The 17,476-nt window shown below is 48.6% G+C and overlaps 6 protein-coding genes across 6 annotated transcripts; 2 read left to right on the forward strand and 4 right to left on the reverse strand.

Annotated features, from left to right (window-relative positions):
* Positions 1-1,044: 1,044 nt before the first annotated feature.
* On the forward strand, positions 1,045-1,771 carry F5147DRAFT_558778 (eukaryotic translation initiation factor 2 subunit 3-like protein; the record flags this gene model as incomplete). The annotated part of the gene is made up of 2 exons (XM_041430552.1): positions 1,045-1,461; positions 1,514-1,771. Coding segments are annotated over 2 exons (675 nt in total), but the record flags the coding sequence as incomplete, so codon positions are not given.
* Positions 1,772-2,071: 300 nt separating this feature from the next.
* F5147DRAFT_687738 (uncharacterized protein) lies at positions 2,072-3,243 on the reverse strand. Its single transcript, XM_041436865.1, has 4 exons — positions 2,864-3,243; positions 2,732-2,812; positions 2,468-2,686; positions 2,072-2,414 (listed from the first exon to the last, which is right to left on the reverse strand). Exons 1-4 carry the CDS (start codon positions 3,107-3,109, stop codon positions 2,118-2,120), a joined length of 843 nt encoding a protein of 280 aa, XP_041294384.1. The 5' UTR covers positions 3,110-3,243; the 3' UTR covers positions 2,072-2,117.
* A 1,377-nt stretch (positions 3,244-4,620) lies between these two features.
* Positions 4,621-6,610, reverse strand: F5147DRAFT_107674 (chaperonin 10-like protein). Its single transcript, XM_041428058.1, has 6 exons — positions 6,578-6,610; positions 5,936-6,250; positions 5,799-5,877; positions 5,559-5,745; positions 5,114-5,508; positions 4,621-5,064 (listed from the first exon to the last, which is right to left on the reverse strand). The coding sequence occupies exons 2-6, from the start codon at positions 6,184-6,186 to the stop codon at positions 4,945-4,947; spliced, it is 1,032 nt and encodes a 343-aa protein (XP_041294385.1). The 5' UTR covers positions 6,187-6,250; positions 6,578-6,610; the 3' UTR covers positions 4,621-4,944.
* A 3,432-nt stretch (positions 6,611-10,042) lies between these two features.
* On the reverse strand, positions 10,043-10,366 carry F5147DRAFT_526076 (uncharacterized protein; the record flags this gene model as incomplete). Its single annotated transcript, XM_041429991.1, has 1 exon — positions 10,043-10,366. A coding segment is annotated over one exon (324 nt), but the record flags the coding sequence as incomplete, so codon positions are not given.
* Positions 10,367-11,184: 818 nt separating this feature from the next.
* F5147DRAFT_526495 (uncharacterized protein) lies at positions 11,185-11,508 on the forward strand (the record flags this gene model as incomplete). The annotated part of the gene is made up of 1 exon (XM_041430002.1): positions 11,185-11,508. A coding segment is annotated over one exon (324 nt), but the record flags the coding sequence as incomplete, so codon positions are not given.
* A 3,669-nt stretch (positions 11,509-15,177) lies between these two features.
* Positions 15,178-16,608, reverse strand: F5147DRAFT_772188 (uncharacterized protein; the record flags this gene model as incomplete). The annotated part of the gene is made up of 1 exon (XM_041441329.1): positions 15,178-16,608. The coding sequence occupies one exon, from the start codon at positions 16,606-16,608 to the stop codon at positions 15,178-15,180; it is 1,431 nt and encodes a 476-aa protein (XP_041294388.1).
* Between the last annotated feature and the right edge of the window lie 868 nt (positions 16,609-17,476).

Consider the following 17,476-nt stretch of genomic DNA (forward strand, 5'->3'; position numbering starts at 1 on the left):
ATTCATGCAGACGGACATTTGAAATGGCGAATGTTAGTAACGATGGCTGTCCTGTCGCGCATCAGCTTAATAACAAGCTCCAGAGACTGCACAGTGCCCTGTACGATAACGCCATACGCACAGGTAATGTGCATGAGATGTGACGCCAGAAATGGTAGGAGCCTCGCTGACATAAATGCACCATACGGTCTCTTCGAGGACGAGTGGTACGCTGGAATCCCACTCCAGTCAGTCACTGGGCAACAGTGACCCGGGAGTCGAAGAGGCATGTAGCACACGGTTGACATATGGTACACAAATAAAATAGATAGTACGCACAAGCGGCCCAATTTCAAAGTCCATTATGATATTGTACAGTCCGAATTGCAAATCTATGAAGTTCGTCTGCTAGCCCAGTGAGCTCACCGCCAGCAAACAACTCGGAGAGATCGATTTCGTCCAAATTTTGTCATAGCCTCAGGTCTATGTGGTGTCTGAAGGCGGGTAGTTCGAATGAGACAACAAAAATACCAAGATCTCACTGATGAGTCGCGAGGAATTTTGGTGGCTTCCTAGTAGTAAGTCGCTAACTTCTTTTTGTCAAATGTATTTGATGTCGGTTTAATTTGGTGCCTGGAAGCTTTACATAAAACTCATGCTCACTGCCAACATCCACGCCGCTTCACGCTTGCCTTCATACCTTGGAACCTACAACAAGAGCTCTCTTCGCGGCATCGCCCAGTACACATTTGTAATTGGGACACCTATTGTTTCAATTATATCGTGTCATTCAAGTTGCACCCGATGTTAACCTTAAGGCAGCCCATCATGTTTTATATAAAAAATCAATTCGCATTTGTGGTCGTAAACCCTATGTCGGACATAGCCCCGGAGCTTACTAATACTCATGCTTATCTATCATAGGTGTGTCCCCGTCCAGGCAGTACTGCCCAGACAAGGAAGATAATCCTCCCTGCATACGATGCGGCCAAGTCATTTGCCATATTTCCTTCATGGACTGTCCTAGTCACGATATTCTGATCGTTACCGGTCGAGTCGTCATTCATCGGAACGCAACCGAAATACAATATCGACGCTGTCGACAAATACATTGTAAAGCGTATACCTATCCCAGTCTGCACCTTTGCTTCCGATACCCGTCTCATCGTTATCCGTTCGTTCGACGTCAACAAGCCTGGTGCTGAGGTCGATGAGCTCAAAGGTGGTGTTCTATCCTCAGACTTCCTACGGGCTAAGGGAGGACGTCAAGATTCATCTGAAGATTATAACAAAAGACGCTCAGGGCTGGAACCATGCAAACCTGTTTTCAGCAGGATCGTCTCTCTGCACGCCAAGAACAATCACTTGCAGTTTGCAGTTCCGGATGGGCTGATTGATGTTCGGACCAAGATTGATCCTACGCTGAGCAGAGCGAATCGTCTCGTTAGTCAAGTGCTGGGTGCGGTTGGGAAGCTCCTGAAGGTCTAGACTGGCGAGCATCCTCGTTTTGGATATACCATCGCGTTCTAAAGAGAATCTAAAGCTTGAAATATGTTCGTTCCTTCTCCGCCATTTGCTGGGCGTTCGTACAGAGGAGAAGAAACAAACAGAGGTCTCGAAACTCGTCAAGAACGGGTTCCTGCTGATTAACATTGGTTCGACATCGACTGGTGGGCGGGTATCGAGCGTGAGAGGGGATCTCGCGAAGATTCAACTGACTTCACCCGGATGTACTGAGGTTGGAGAGAAAGTGGCGCTTTCGAGACGTATCGAGAAACCCTGGCGGCTTGTACTAGTAGACGAGGATCTCCGTCGACTCAGTAGACTGATTCCCTACCTACTTGATGTGACTAGAGCCAATCTACATATGTATCATTTCTGCACCACGCAGATGCAAGTGTTGTTCATTTCAGTGGTACACATGTTTATTGGGAAGAGTCGCTTTCCTGATCAGTGAAGGCTTGTTGGTAACGACAAAAATTTTATGTACTGGAAGGATGAGATGGGAAAGATCTTCGTAAAGCACAAGGAAACGGACGGGATATATTACTGATGATCATGGGTACACGTATAAGCGCAACAGAACTATGAGAATGACAAAGGAGATCTTTAAGAGAAGAAAAAATAAAAAGGGTAGATTAATGATGACCGTCAGTATATTCATAAGAGGAACAGCATATAGAGAGCCAAAAACGAGTCCAGCGCCCAGCGTGTTTGATAATGACATGAGGATTGGTGTTCGGAATTGTGTCAGTGACGGTGGAAGATGGGGTGGAAGTGGAGACAGTAGTCTGCGCTTGCGAAGACTGGGCTTGAGACGCGCCATTAAAGTGTTGTGTGGTATTGCTATTGGGAGGACGTGAGGTGCTTGCGGCAGAGTTCCCAGGTTTCAATGGAATTATTTTCATCCGTTTTTCTCTTGCTGATGCATTCCTCTGTGCTGTATGAGATGGGGTTTGAATATTCGAGAAGGAAAAGGACGACATACACGTTTGCCATTAGCATACGGAACATCGACGACTGCTGAGGGACGCTCGCGGAGCTCGAGATCTTCATCGCTTGGTTTGTCCAAGAGTCGATTTCGAACCCAGTAGAAAGGGTGGGGTGGCAAAGACGTATCGTGGGCGTCGGGGTGGAATAAAGAGGAAAACCAATTACGAAGGGTGCTTAAATGCGATGCCCATGATTGAGGGTGTCGTGCAGAAACCTGGAGACGTTCAAAACAGTACTGAATTAGATATTAATGACGTACGTGAGCCCGACCTGGTAAGTCATCAAAAAAATCATGGGGCACCCGAGGGACGATGATTGGCCGACGGACTGAACGTCGTGACTACATATATTTGAATGAGATCTGATTTAACAAAGTCACGGTGTCACGTACAGCGAGGACCGGCTTGTCCAACAAAAGTTCGCTAAGGCCAGCTTCTTTGAGTATCCCAGAAACATCCCATGTATACGCATTTTTGTCGAAGCAGCCAGTGGCTAGTAGCTTTCCATCTGCCGAAAATGACACAGAAGTCACACAAGTCTCAAGATGGATGGAGGGGCGAACCGATGAGCTGGTTATTGTCAAGGTTCCATAATCGCACTGTGTTGTCCCAGGATGCGCTCGCGAGGATGCGGCCATTTAGAGATATTGCAATGGATCGCACAATCCAAGTGTGTCCTTTCAGCACGGCGATTTGTGTCCAGGTTGAAGTGTCCCATGTCGTAATTGACTGATCATATGACCCAGATATAAGCGTTTTTCCATCCGGGGTCCAAGCCAGGCACAACACCCAAGAAGCTGTTTCAAGAGTAGTGACAAGCTCGCCTGTCTTGGCATCCCAGATTTTGATGGAATACTGTTTGGATCCACCAGTTGCAAACATGGCCATGTCTGGCGAGTAGACGACTGCCCACACGAATTTGTGCCCTGTCTTAATTGGTGCGTGGTTTGCCTTTCCACTCTCTACATCCCATTGTCTTGCAGTCCCATCTTTAGATCCGCTCAAGACTCGCCGACCATCTCCACTCCAGCAGACAGAAATCACTCCCTTTGTATGCCCAATCCATTTCACGACGACTTTGCTTGTGTCCATGTCCCACAACCTCACTTCACCATCCATACTCCCGCTGACTACTTTCTTGCCGTCCGGAGACAACGCTACGATCCACACTGGACTGTCACCGTCCCGCCAGTCATTTCCTATCTGTTTCCCACTCTTCAAGTTCCATACCCGCAGCGAGCTGTCCCGTGAACAAGTCATTATCCGTTGTTCGCCTCGTAGATGTATGGCACTGTAGACAGATCGGATGTGTCCCTCAAATTTCTGGCGAGGCATTATCCTCGAGGCCTCCTCCCTTACAACGATGGGTGAAGACATCTAGGCGGAACTCCGTTTCAGCTTTCATTTGACAAAGTCTAAAATCATTACTTACAACTATATGTTCCTCAGCAGGTCACGATGTGTTGACACCAAGACACAATGAGCGTTAAGTCAAAAGTGCACCGGAAGTTTGAGTTGGCACGTCCTCGTGTTCGCTTCACAGCTTCTAGCAGGCTGTGCAACTGAAGCGCCCGAGCTTCAAGCTTCAATTCTGATCAACTTCACTATCCTGACTCCGGTCCCGATTACACCATACACCAAATTGCGCCCCACTACCCTTGACATGTCTTGCAGCGTATTCTTTGCGATCTGTGCGATGCAGACCAGACTAAAGATAGCTTTTGCCTTTCTGATTTACAGTTTGCACCGCACTCAATATATGAATCACATATACGCGTCGTTCATATCTGATTATCAGAGTCGGGCAAACTCTATAGAATACAAGTGGTTGCCGCTGCGCGGCTTGTCTTTTCAAAGGGATTTCTGTGCAAGTGTGCTAATACACCAATACAAGCGTTCCGTCCACCTTTGGGTGTTGCGCCTGCTGTTACCTTTTCCTCTTAATCTCACTGACGTCATACTCCTGAAAGTGCGGTGTATAGCTGTCCATGTGCAAATGAATCTGTGCACAGGTCAAGCACGGCTTTCTCAAGCGTTTGTGTCAGCCCTTGACAGGCATTGAATGTCGTCGCATAAGCAGGTCATAGGAGAAACTGTTCGCAATTTTTTGAACACATTGGATTGAAAGAAAATGTGATGGAAATCTGCCTAGTCAGGATAGAAATGAGTGAATGCGATGCTATGGAGCTTAGGACAGACATAATTGCAAATGGAGGGAGATAAGCGAAGAACGCACACAAATGCAAGACCGCCAAACGCACACGGATAGTGCTAGTGAGCGCTTGAGCGATTGGGAATGCATGTGGAGCTCAGGTTCGGAGCACGCTCATGGGATAGACGCGAATTGCTTACGCGGGATCATCCTTACATAAATCAGATGTATGCGTTCCGGTGTATGATTAGTAGATACTGTCGGACAAAGACCGACGCAGATTTCGTACACATGATGTCGAGCAAGTTGATAGCCCTGCATTTACTGTGTTTCTTGAGGGTGAGCAACTAACTTCGTTCCAGACACCTGTCCCAATTTCATCCTTTCCAGTCCTCCAATAATACCTTCAAGTCCGTTCGGGAGGACTTCATACTTGTTCGGCTACATCGTTCGTAAGTCATAAATCCAAAACAGTAGTCGCAGAATAAACCTTTATAGTACCATCTGAAAGCCACTTTTCGACCCTGGCCCAGGAGCTGCTGCACAGCTCCTCATTTTCGGGGGTATGTGGGTATGATAAGGTCGAAACGACCCTGCGCCCCTTGCCTTCATCTTCCTTGACTGATGCAGGAAGGGTTAATACGAGAGTGCCATTGTCCGCAAGCAATTCCCATGCAACAGACTGCGTTTCTGGCAACGAGATGGCATCATAAACAAGGTTGATAGGGTCGTCAGTAACTTCGCTGATGGCCGCCAGAAGTTGTTTTCCGGAAAGGCTGCGATCAAAGAAATGAGTTGCGCCGTAGCCCTTGACAAGCTCTTCATTGCTCGGAGAGGCTGTAGTGATGATGGGATAAAATCCCGACAGACGAGCGAGTTGGATAGCTGCAATATTGTCAGGATGCAATTGAAGAAGCAAGTCTCACTTCGCTTACTGTATGCACCCACAGAGGAAGAACCGCCAAGGATAACAATTGGTTTCTTTGATTCGTGACCGCCGGAGCCTTCCTCCCAGGGAGGTGTTATCTTGGCTCCGAATTGATCTCCATACAAGCCCACAACAGCAGTATCTAATCCCAGAGGAACAGTAGCTGCGCTATCGAAGGACTCGCTTGCAGGAATCTGGAATGAGATGTAACTGACGGTGTGGTCAACGAACCTTTCTCACAACTAACCTTTGCTGTAAAGCTCGCTACGGTCAAAGCATACTGCTGAAATGCAGTAAAGTCATTAGTGAACTTGCAGTGCGCCAATCTGTAAATCAAGGTTGAGCCTATGCAGACAACAAACCCGAGGAAAAGAATTGTCTAACACTCTATCGCCTTTGCTGAAATTGTGGACACCCTCGCCTAGTTCCTCGATAATGCCAGCAATATCCATTCCCAGAACGACAGGGTAATGAGCATAATCTGTGTCCGTGATCTTGTAGTCAAATGGATTCAGAGCTGCAGATTGTATCTTCACCAGGAGCTGCCCGTAGCCAGGACTGGGGATACTGCGGGAGCTGAGCTCAAAGTTGCCCTGCTTACGAGGAAGAACAAGAGCTTTCTGTTGTGGAGACATGGGAAAGTGATGTAGAAGGTAAAAAGGGTTGGACGCGTTCCAACCTTGCTACCTATATAATAAACTGAAACTTGATGAGCAAGAATATATTCATGCAGACGGGCAGTTTAAATGGCGAATTACTAACGATCATCATCTACATCAGCTTAATAACAAGCTCTGCACGATAACGCAATATGCACTGGTATGTGCTGCGGTGCATGAGATGTGACAACGCCAGAAATGGTAGGAGCCTCGTTAGTGCAGGTGCACTATGCACTATACAGTCTCTTCGAGGACGAGTAGTACGCTGGAATCCCACTCCAGTGAGTCCCTAGCCAACAGTAGAGTGTCGAAGAGGCATGTTGACCAATGACATATGGTACACAAATAAAATAAAGATAGTACGCACCATGTGCAGTCTGTATTGCAGATCTATGAAGGTTCGTTTCCTAGTCTGAGCTCATCGCGCCAGCAGACAACTTGGAGAGATCGATTTCGTCATATCCTCAGGTCTCCGAGGCTGAAGGCGAGTAGTTCGAATGAAACAACGTCGTGTCACTGGTCGATGTGAGTTGCGAGGAGTGTGCAAGGAGTTTTGGCACCTTCCTAGCGAGTCGTTAACTTCTTTGTGCGGTTTATTCTTACTTCACGAAGTTCCATGCATGTGTTTGGTGTTGGTCTCCTCCCACTTTAGTGGAGGAGGGCTCTTGTCGAACTCAAACGTATTCCCGTCTCCTAAAACCACTGCCGACTCTACCCGCTTTGTTCGGGCTTGTTCGGGCTTTCTCGTTCGTTCATCACTACTCACATTGCTCTTGTGTCTCTCGCATTGCATGTCATCTTGTCTCCCCTGGTTTAAACTACTCAGACCTTCGAGCATCCTGACCGTGGATGGCTTGCCAATCAAAGGCTGACTGCAGCCTGGCAAGTCCAGTAGCGGCCACATCAGGTACTCAGACTCGCGCTACAGATGCGGAGCATGCAAATCGGGTGGCATCTATGTGAATCTGCCTATTCATGCGGGCCCAGTCCCATTTCAAAGATGATCCCCCCCAGATCGCTTTCATCTCTGCTTGCCCTGCCAGTACTTGCCTTCCTCTCATTGTAAGCGAGCGCTTCCCTTCATCCTCGCACAGTGTCAAGCACGGCTACTCTTAAGCTCGCTGTTAGAATAAACTCGTACGGGATCCAAGAACATTGCAGCTGCAGATAGAGCTCGAGTCCAGGCCCAACAAGCTGGCGGCAGCTCTTCCATCAGTGTAACTAATGATATGACAACATGCACCGCTGACATCGGCGTGGGGAGTCCACCAACGTACTGCAAGCTGCTTGTGCTCCTACCATTTCTTTATCTGACACGTTTATTTCATACAGACACTCTTCGTAGACACCGCAAGCTCAAATACCTGAATCGGGGCCAACATACCTTACGTGAAGACTGCTATGAGCCAGGTCACAGGCAATACATTCATGATGCATGAGCATTTATCCCAGGACCTACTGGTTTAGCAAATTTAAATGTCTGTCGTACCGATCACACAGGGCCGGTTTTAATCCCGGCTCCGGATGTCTATAGTCATCCGTACTCATTCTTCTCCTTTTTCGTCTCCATCCACTTTTTTTTTTGACTTCATGGCATCTAGTTCATTAATATCGTTATCTTCATCGTCGCTTCCTCCAGCTTCTCTTGTTGTCTCGGATCAAGAACTCCGCGACGACGGGACGTCTGTGGTGTCATCCTGCGTTCTACGCAAGTATTTTGGGTTTTTCGAGATTTCTCGAGTGCGTTGAGGCAGTAAATAAGGTAGTAACCAGCCGTACACGCGAGTGACACTTTTGTTGATGTTGATTTGATGTTGATTATGAGAGAAAGAGCACACAGAGCACAGTCTTGGTCCCATGATTACTACTTACCCCGAGTTTTTGTCCTCGGCAAGTTCACCACCATATCATGATACTTCGACTCCCAGTAGTCACTGCCACTGGTTGTGAACAGCAAACGAGCTCCGTCCAAGCCGCTGGGGTAGGCCGTATCATTGGTGCCCTGCAGCTGAAGTCAACAGTCTCCTCTTAGTGTTCTGAAATTTGCTAGGCCTGCGGCGCTGGGAAGACGAACATCTTATGGACCTTTTCAATACTGTTTAAGACTCTCAGTGCCTGTCATATCTACTGGGAAGGCAATGACCTGTGTCCCATCTGATCAGCTCATGCCAACTCTAGATCACGGTGGCCTTCCGATGGGGTAGTTTACGAGAACGTTACCCCAGAGCCAGTGTAACATGATGTTGGTTCTTGTGTTCGCTTCAAGCACATAGCGGTGCTGTGGCGTACAGCACAATTCTGGCAGATGGTTATAAATGGTTGACAAGACAGTGTGTTCAATTTCGTACTTCATACTAAAGTTACTGATAGCATCTTCTAGATTGTGCTACTTCAATTTGATTTTGTTAGCTGCGAAACGATACCAGCATGCTATATTTGCGCGAGGTCTTCATGAACGTTCCTGGCCAGTATGCAACTTCACAATCAGCGGTGCATCTACCATCCCTGCCGTTAACATGATCCTATCATCTATTATTCACGCACGAGATTCTTAAGACCAACTGGAAATCTCACAGAGATTATAAGATGCGGTCGAGTGCCTACTAATCAGACGCGATACAGATGCGGTGCGAAATCCGTGTCAACGCGTCGGTTGACCTCTCGGCAGCTGGTTCATATTGATACGGGAAGTGCCGAGCCCTGGTGGGGTCTTCCCCCGAAGGAGGGGGTCGGAGTTACTAGTTGGAGTCTGACCAGACTGAGAACTGCACCTGTGAACTCCGAACGCGTCATCATTGATCCATTATTTTGAATATACTCAACATTTATTTTCAAAGCTTCAATTGTAAAGCGATGTCTAGCTACATGCAGCGTCCAGTTGCTGTTTGCGTATGCTACTAGTACAGCCGTTTTGGCTCGGAATCATTATCGTGTGTACACTAATCCAAGTGACCTGAATCTACGAGTAGTACGAGATCGCGATTGCACACAATCAAACTTCAAGATTGACTTCGTTTTTACAACGCATGAACTTTATGGTACGCTAGCACTGTCCAGCAACAAGTCGTTGTATCAATTACCATGATACTCTCGCGGTGTAGTCATTTTGTTTTTGCATTTACCTCTCTCTCACGTTAACTTGTTCCCTACTTTAGTGACGATCATTTCAAGTACTCAGATCACAATCGAAATCCTGTAGCATCGTATGATGGGTGCACAACCTCAAGATAGTGTGATGTCGTCGATGTGCGACGACAACACTGACAGACGGTCAGACAGCAGTAACGTGGATGAACGTATGAGATTAAGGGGGATATCGTATGATGAGTCTCTAATACGTATAGGTGTCTGTATATATAGGGATCTGCATCCCAGGTGGTGTCCAATCAGATAGAAGTGTGCATTGACGTCATAGGTAAGTTGCGTCATGTAAGCGTCATGCTTACACCCTTTCCCTCCATCATTGAGACCTTTCCTTCTCCCAAGTGTCAAGTGCCTCGCAATCCTCCAAGTCTCGTCGCGGCAACCATTCGTCGTCCTCTTCGCCAAAACCAACCCAACGAACGAGATACTTCCTTCCTCTTCCGACCTTCCTCTCGTCCAAGATCTTGTCGATGAAGTTTTCGAGTTGTCCGTCTTCAGTCACCACTGGTCCAGGCTTAGGTAGCTCTCGCGAGGGGAAGAGATTAGGGTCATTCGGCTTGAAGGCGCATAACTGGCTAATGTGGAATGTTGGGAAGATATTGGGTGAGTTTGGCAGGTCGAGTGTATACATAGAACTTTCTGGATGAGCTTCAAGGATCGTGTAGGGTCCGTCATATCTCGGCATGAACTTTGCTACGTGCTTGTCTCCCTTCTGGATGTACTCCCGACGACGGTGTTTCGTGGCGAGCATGACGCGATCTCCTTCTTGCAAGATGAGGTGCGAAGCTCGCTTCTTGTTGACCGCATTCGCTTGAGCAGCCTTGCTAGCGATCATGGTGTCGTGAGCCTCCATGAGGTCGAAGTTGAGTTTAGACAGCAGCGAGCGCGCGCGCTTTTCTTCAGGGTCTTGTAATGTAGCCGCTCCAGGCACGAGGGGGGGAAGCATCCTTGGCAAGCGCCCCAGTTGTAACTGGAAAGGCGCGAAGCCAGTACTTGCGTTAATAGTGCTCATGATGTGAAAACGTACCTGAGGGAGCGCCTGTACCCAGTTTTTCTGGTTACGATCAACGTAGTATCGTAGACATTGTGTCACCGTTTTGTTGGAGCGCTCGCTCGAGCCATCCGTTTCTGGATGATAAGCGGAAGACATTTTGACCTTTACGCCCATCAGTTTATGCAGTGTACGCCAGAACTTTGACATGAAAAGCTTATCGTGATCCGAAATTATCTCTTTTGGCAGTCCGTTTTCACAGAACCAATGGTCGAAAAATAACGTCGCGAAGCTTTCGGCTGAGATGTTGTCCCTGCAAGGTACAAGTCGGATGTCCGAATTCAACCTGTCTGTCATCGTTATCAGCATGTTATAGCCGCAATCTTCAGGCAGAGGCCCGACGAAGTCAATCACTACCGAGTCACCACGCTCCTCAGGTATAGGTAGTGATTGACTTCGTCGGGCCTCTGCCTGAAGATTGCGGCTATAACATGCTGATAACGATGACAGACAGGTTGAATTCGGACATCCGACTTGTACCTTGCAGGGACAACATCTCAGCCGAAAGCTTCGCGACGTTATTTTTCGACCATTGGTTCTGTGAAAACGGACTGCCAAAAGAGATAATTTCGGATCACGATAAGCTTTTCATGTCAAAGTTCTGGCGTACACTGCATAAACTGATGGGCGTAAAGGTCAAAATGTCTTCCGCTTATCATCCAGAAACGGATGGCTCGAGCGAGCGCTCCAACAAAACGGTGACACAATGTCTACGATACTACGTTGATCGTAACCAGAAAAACTGGGTACAGGCGCTCCCTCAGGTACGTTTTCACATCATGAGCACTATTAACGCAAGTACTGGCTTCGCGCCTTTCCAGTTACAACTGGGGCGCTTGCCAAGGATGCTTCCCCCCCTCGTGCCTGGAGCGGCTACATTACAAGACCCTGAAGAAAAGCGCGCGCGCTCGCTGCTGTCTAAACTCAACTTCGACCTCATGGAGGCTCACGACACCATGATCGCTAGCAAGGCTGCTCAAGCGAATGCGGTCAACAAGAAGCGAGCTTCGCACCTCATCTTGCAAGAAGGAGATCGCGTCATGCTCGCCACGAAACACCGTCGTCGGGAGTACATCCAGAAGGGAGACAAGCACGTAGCAAAGTTCATGCCGAGATATGACGGACCCTACACGATCCTTGAAGCTCATCCAGAAAGTTCTATGTATACACTCGACCTGCCAAACTCACCCAATATCTTCCCAACATTCCACATTAGCCAGTTATGCGCCTTCAAGCCGAATGACCCTAATCTCTTCCCCTCGCGAGAGCTACCTAAGCCTGGACCAGTGGTGACTGAAGACGGACAACTCGAAAACTTCATCGACAAGATCTTGGACGAGAGGAAGGTCGGAAGAGGAAGGAAGTATCTCGTTCGTTGGGTTGGTTTTGGCGAAGAGGACGACGAATGGTTGCCGCGACGAGACTTGGAGGATTGCGAGGCACTTGACACTTGGGAGAAGGAAAGGTCTCAATGATGGAGGGAAAGGGTGTAAGCATGACGCTTACATGACGCAACTTACCTATGACGTCAATGCACACTTCTATCTGATTGGACACCACCTGGGATGCAGATCCCTATATATACAGACACCTATACGTATTAGAGACTCATCATACGATATCCCCCTTAATCTCATACGGCCTTGACAGATCCCGTTGGCGCTCGAAGTTTTGCAGCGTGCAATGGTCAGTGTATACATTAATATGCATACCCAAGAGATCCAACTGCCACTTCTTCAATGCCCGAATGATAGCGAGCAGTTCCTTCTCATGCACCGGGTAGTTTCATTGTGCAGAGTTTAGTTGAGTTGAGTCAAATGTGACCGGACATGATGACTCCCATGTCGTTCCCCATGAAAGTACAGCGCCCGTCGCGTAGTCTGAGGCGTCACATACTAGGAAGACTTTGTTGTCGCCAGGTGTTATGACAAACGGTCATGTGCGACTAGGATAATCTAACAGCGACAACCACGACAGTGGTACCGAGTGCTGAGAGTCGTCGGCCTTTACAGACAAGCAAAGGTTGCGTACTCGAACGTAGCTCGTGGTGGTTAACGAGGGGTTACTGTTACAGGGATCTGTAACACCTACTAGAGCCCCAGCTCTCCCTACGCCTGCCCCCGCTCTGCTAGACTCCCCGCGCGGCGGTGCGCCGCCTGCGCCTAGAAAGACAGCGGTCTGGACCGCTATGACTCCGCCTCATGGCGCTATGACCCCGCCTGATGCTATGACCCCGCCCCCGGCCTAGACGGCCTTGTACCTGTTCCATGGAGGCTGTACGCCTCATGGACACCCTAGATCAGCGCATGTATACAGCATGTCGCTTCATGAAGATCCGGAGCGCTTGGCGCTTCCTGTACCTATGCGCAGCCGCCCTTGGCGCCGCATGTATGATCAGAGGTTAAGCCTCATGTACTTTATCTAACCTCATGTCTGGTTATCTTAGATCACAGATATACTATAGATTACAGACTGAGCTTGAACACTTAGATACACTATGTATAAGTACATACATTGTTGTAGATTATACTTCACTTTAATCTACTAGGTTCTACCAAGAACTTGCTCATCTTAGCTTAACCGCTTCCTTGTGTGAGACCGCACTTCAGAGTCGCTCCCATACGCCTCTGCACGTATCCGCTAGCCCTGCATCTCGACGAGCGCCGTCTTACCGAGATCGCCGGAGGAATCCTTGACGTTCCGTCAAGGCCAGACCACGCTCAGCTTCAGTAGACTCACTCGAGTCGTCGCTGAGAAGACTCATCCTAGTTCGCACACGCCGACCTACAGTCGACGTAACAGTTACGCCGAGATGATAGCGGTTTACAGACAGTGAGAGGCGTCACTGAAGGTACGAGTCGATGTCGAGCAGGTAGCTTTAGCGGGACAAGGAGTTCAAGGGAAAACCTAGTAAGATTAAAGTAAGGAACGTCTACTTGTAATCTTCGACCTTATATAAGGCTACTCTATCGTATCTAAGCTCAGCCTAAAGCTGGGTTCTAATATGCTTATCTACATGAGTCAGAGATAGCGTCCATGAGGCGGGCTTCTATCGTAGATAGCGTCCATGCGGTACGCTTCCATCAGAGATAGGATCCACGTGGTATCCTTCTATCAGTACATGAGGCAACACGAGGCTTGCCTTCTATCTTGATAACATAAATAGGTCTTCTAGACCTATGTCGTCATGTGTCGTCATATGCGGTCCAGACCGCTTATCTAAGCCGGCAGTTGCCGCTTATCGTCTATTATCATCTATCGTCATCTATCGTCGTCGTCGTCATCTGTCGTCACAGAGCTGGTGAGACTCCGCTATCATCTATAGCCGTGCGGTGGCAGAGGGCTCTCTGCTGGCGGGGGACTCGTGCCATGTTACTGTAACACCAGGTGTGTCATGGTCAATGGTTGTCAAACACTGTGGGCTTACCACGAGTTCCTTTATCCCTTCGAAGGTGTTTTGATGTTCACTCGTCCATTCAGGGAAAACCTTGTCCGCGGCCTTTGTCGTCAACGGTGTAAGTGCCAGCGTGTGTTTTGCAACAGCCGGCAGATGGTCTGCCAGGTACCTCACAATACCCAGGAACGCTCGGACGTCCGTTGCCCACCGAGGCAAGGGCCAGTCCAAGATTCGCGTGATCTTTGATTTGTCGGCTTCGATTCCGCGTTCGGAAATATGGTGTCCTAGAAAATCAATCTCCGTGTTAAACAAAGAGGTCTTCTTCGTTGAGCAGTACAGAGATGCTGTACGAAGGGCAGCAAGGACCAGTTGAACGTTTGCCTCGTGTTCCTCGAGCGTCTGCGACCAGATAATGATATCATCTAGATAAACATGGCAAATGCGACTGATGAGGTGTCGAAGAGCTGCAGTCATTCGTCTTTGGTGCACAGCAGGGGCATTGCACACACCCATAGGCATCACCGTCCACTCATACTTACCCCAAGGTGTGTGCACCGCTAAGTACTTCATGTTGTCAGGATGAACCTTCGTTTGGAAAAATGCGTTAGTCATGTCAATCTTCCCGAAAAACTTTCCTTTAACGCAATCCTTGAGTATCTCATCAATATGTGGCAAGGGATGATTGTCCGGCACGGTGTTCAAGTTGAGCAGCCGGAAATCATTCACCCATCGTGGCAAGACCGTTGGATCTGCCTTTGGGATGATGAATGCCGGCGAGGAGAACTCACTTTCCGAGTGCCTCAATCGACCGCTCTTGACATGGGAATCGAGCAACACCTTCCACGCAGCTCGGTACTTCTTTGGGCAATCATAAGAGCATTTCTGTACAATCTGGTTAGCATCCTTAAGCTGCACACGGAAGAACACATCATCCAGTAGCGAGTCATTGTGTGGGATGTCCACCGGGAAACAATCGCGGAACTCACCCTTGAGAGCCAAGTCTTTGGCTGTAAGCAATGTTTGTCGCTGGAGGCTGTCGATCCGCGCATGTATGGCCCCAATGACGTCAACATCGCGAACCTTTTCGCACTCCTCGTCGATGATCATTTTAAGTTCTGGAAGTACATTGTTTAGTTCATTTACCACACTCTTTTTCATCCAAAACAAGTCTGGTCCCCACGATGACGTGGTCTTCTTCACCTGCGCTGTTGTCAGTGGATTAAGTAAGTCATAGTTAGCATCTTTCACAACACAAGTCCGCAGTTCATGATCTATAACAATTCGATTATGCTGCAAGAATGGTCCTCCCAGTAACAGGGGAGTACAGAGGTTCAGAGCCACAATTGCGCGAACGGAACGAGAATGATAAGCCTGATCAGGCGAAGAACAAGAAAGTTTGATGTATTGCGACAGGACCAAGCTTTGTTTTTGTTTTTTGTGAAACTGCAAGCGTTATCGGGACAGGCTTGGGTAGTTGTCGCACGTGTAACCCGAGCTTGCGTGTGAGGGCCTCGTCAATCAGAACTAAGGAGGAACCGTGGTCAATAAGTGCAGAAATACGCATAGGAGAAGAAACAGCAGGTCCAGTCACAAGACAATCCCAACGAAGGTGAGGAGTCTGCAAGGGAGCAACGCACTCCTCAGAGTCTGTACTGTCTCCCAATACTGCGGACGGCATCACGACCGCGACCGTGTTCTCTCCATCAACATCTATTGAAGCGATGACTCCATTGGATTTCTTGGACTTCCGTGCACTGATTGTAGCCGCCGTCAACGTTTTGTAGGCGCTACCGTCAGGGAAGCCTTTGGGGCAATTGCTTGACGTATGACCTGCGAATGGTTCTTGGCATTTGAAGCACCCATCGTTATCCCTTAGAAGCTGTCGCCCATTGTCTGTTAATGCAGGAAGGCGTGTGAAGGGTTTGGAAGAGGCAGTTGAGGACGTTGCGCTCTGTCCTTGCTTCAAGTTGAAACGTGTACCCGCAGTGAGTTTCTTGTCTCCACCAGTGCGAGCACGATCAGCACGCAAGGCTGTTTCGACCACCTCTCGTTGCCTCACAAGGTACCGCAAACGCCTCTCATCTAGCAAACGTACTTTCTCGATCCACTTGTGAAGATCAGTTTCAGAGATTTGTTCGGCCTGGTAATCCACTGCCAGATCCGGGTTCATGTGTGCCTCCAGGTGGTACAAGATGTTAGCGTCCACAAGATGGGAGGTAGTACCCCGTAACAAGGTATTACGTCCTTGGAAGTCCACCGCCCACTCATGGAAGGGTCGTTGGCCCTGTGTTGACGCCAGCATTTTGCGACAGACCGTGTCTGCCCACCCAGATGGGAGCCAGTAGTCGCGGACCTCGGTCATGTAGTCTTTGAACGTAAGAGCATCCAGCCGAGCTTGGTTATTACTGTACCAGTCTTGTATCACCGGCTCCTGCATGCCCCATGCGACTTTCTTTACCATCTCCATGTCCTTAACATCCTTGTGCAGGAAGAACTGCGTGCATCCCATCTCCCAGGCCCGAAGCGCTTCAGGAGTCAGCTCACCAGCCGTGAGGAATGGCGGTTTGCTTGCAGAGGGTTGGTCGACACGAGCCACCTTTGAGTTTGTCGACATGGCGGTGTGTGCGTTGTCGGTAGAATCTGTAGAGTCAGATATGTTGCGTGTATGCGTGCGAGTTCGTGGGGGTGAGGGCGATGAGCCAAGAGAGGACAAAGATGATGGTCTCGAGGATGTGTGAGAGGTGTGCTCGGTCGACGGTGAGCTATGCGTAATCGTAGTTAATTGTTTTGCTTTGCTGCGTGTCATTGCCGACAGCGGTACAGAAGCACATGAACGTTGGTAAGGCAGTTTGTTTACTTTCTAGACAGTGATGGGCCGACTGAGATGGTCAGTTCCCAACGGCAAGTTTCGGTTTGGGCAGGGTAGCCTGGTTTCGGTAAGGGAAAATATGGCTTCAGAGGTATGTTCACTGAACGTTAAAAAAAAGTGTAATGTCGTCGATGTGCGACGACAACACTGACAGACGGTCAGACAGCAGTAACGTGGATGAACGTATGAGATTAAGGGGGATATCGTATGATGAGTCTCTAATACGTATAGGTGTCTGTATATATAGGGATCTGCATCCCAGGTGGTGTCCAATCAGATAGAAGTGTGCATTGACGTCATAGGTAAGTTGCGTCACGTAAGTGTCATGCTTACAGATAGAGGCGTAGTTCATACACTGGCTCGCCTGCGCAGGGATGCTCACCCATCAAAGTTTACAGTTTCATCAATGCCTTGAGTGCATCTGTCAGTGCTTGCATTTGCTCGGTGAGAAATGTAACTCGCACAGACAGCCGCAGGAGGCCCCCGGAAGCTCCAGCTAATGTACCCCCGCAAAATAGCATTTTTGAGAGCCAAATATTGCAAAATCTCTGCCCGGAAATAGCATTTTTGAGACACTGTGGACGAAAGGCCTATCCGGCTATTGCATTTTTCACGTCCTTCAGGGCAGGTTTATAGGACACTTGTCCAGCGGTGAACCCTATTCCGACCTGTCCCGACTCAAATACTCAAACACCTCACAAAACAGCTTCTTGTCATCTACACATGCCGACATTCAGGCTCTTCTTCCTTCTGAAAGCCAGAGAAAGATCACTGGTACAAGTATCAACGCATACAGCACATGCAT

The sequence above is a fragment of the Suillus discolor genome (assembly GCF_016758755.1).
Source record: "Suillus discolor strain FC423 chromosome Unknown F5147scaffold_19, whole genome shotgun sequence".
Classification (NCBI taxonomy): domain Eukaryota; kingdom Fungi; phylum Basidiomycota; class Agaricomycetes; order Boletales; family Suillaceae; genus Suillus; species Suillus discolor.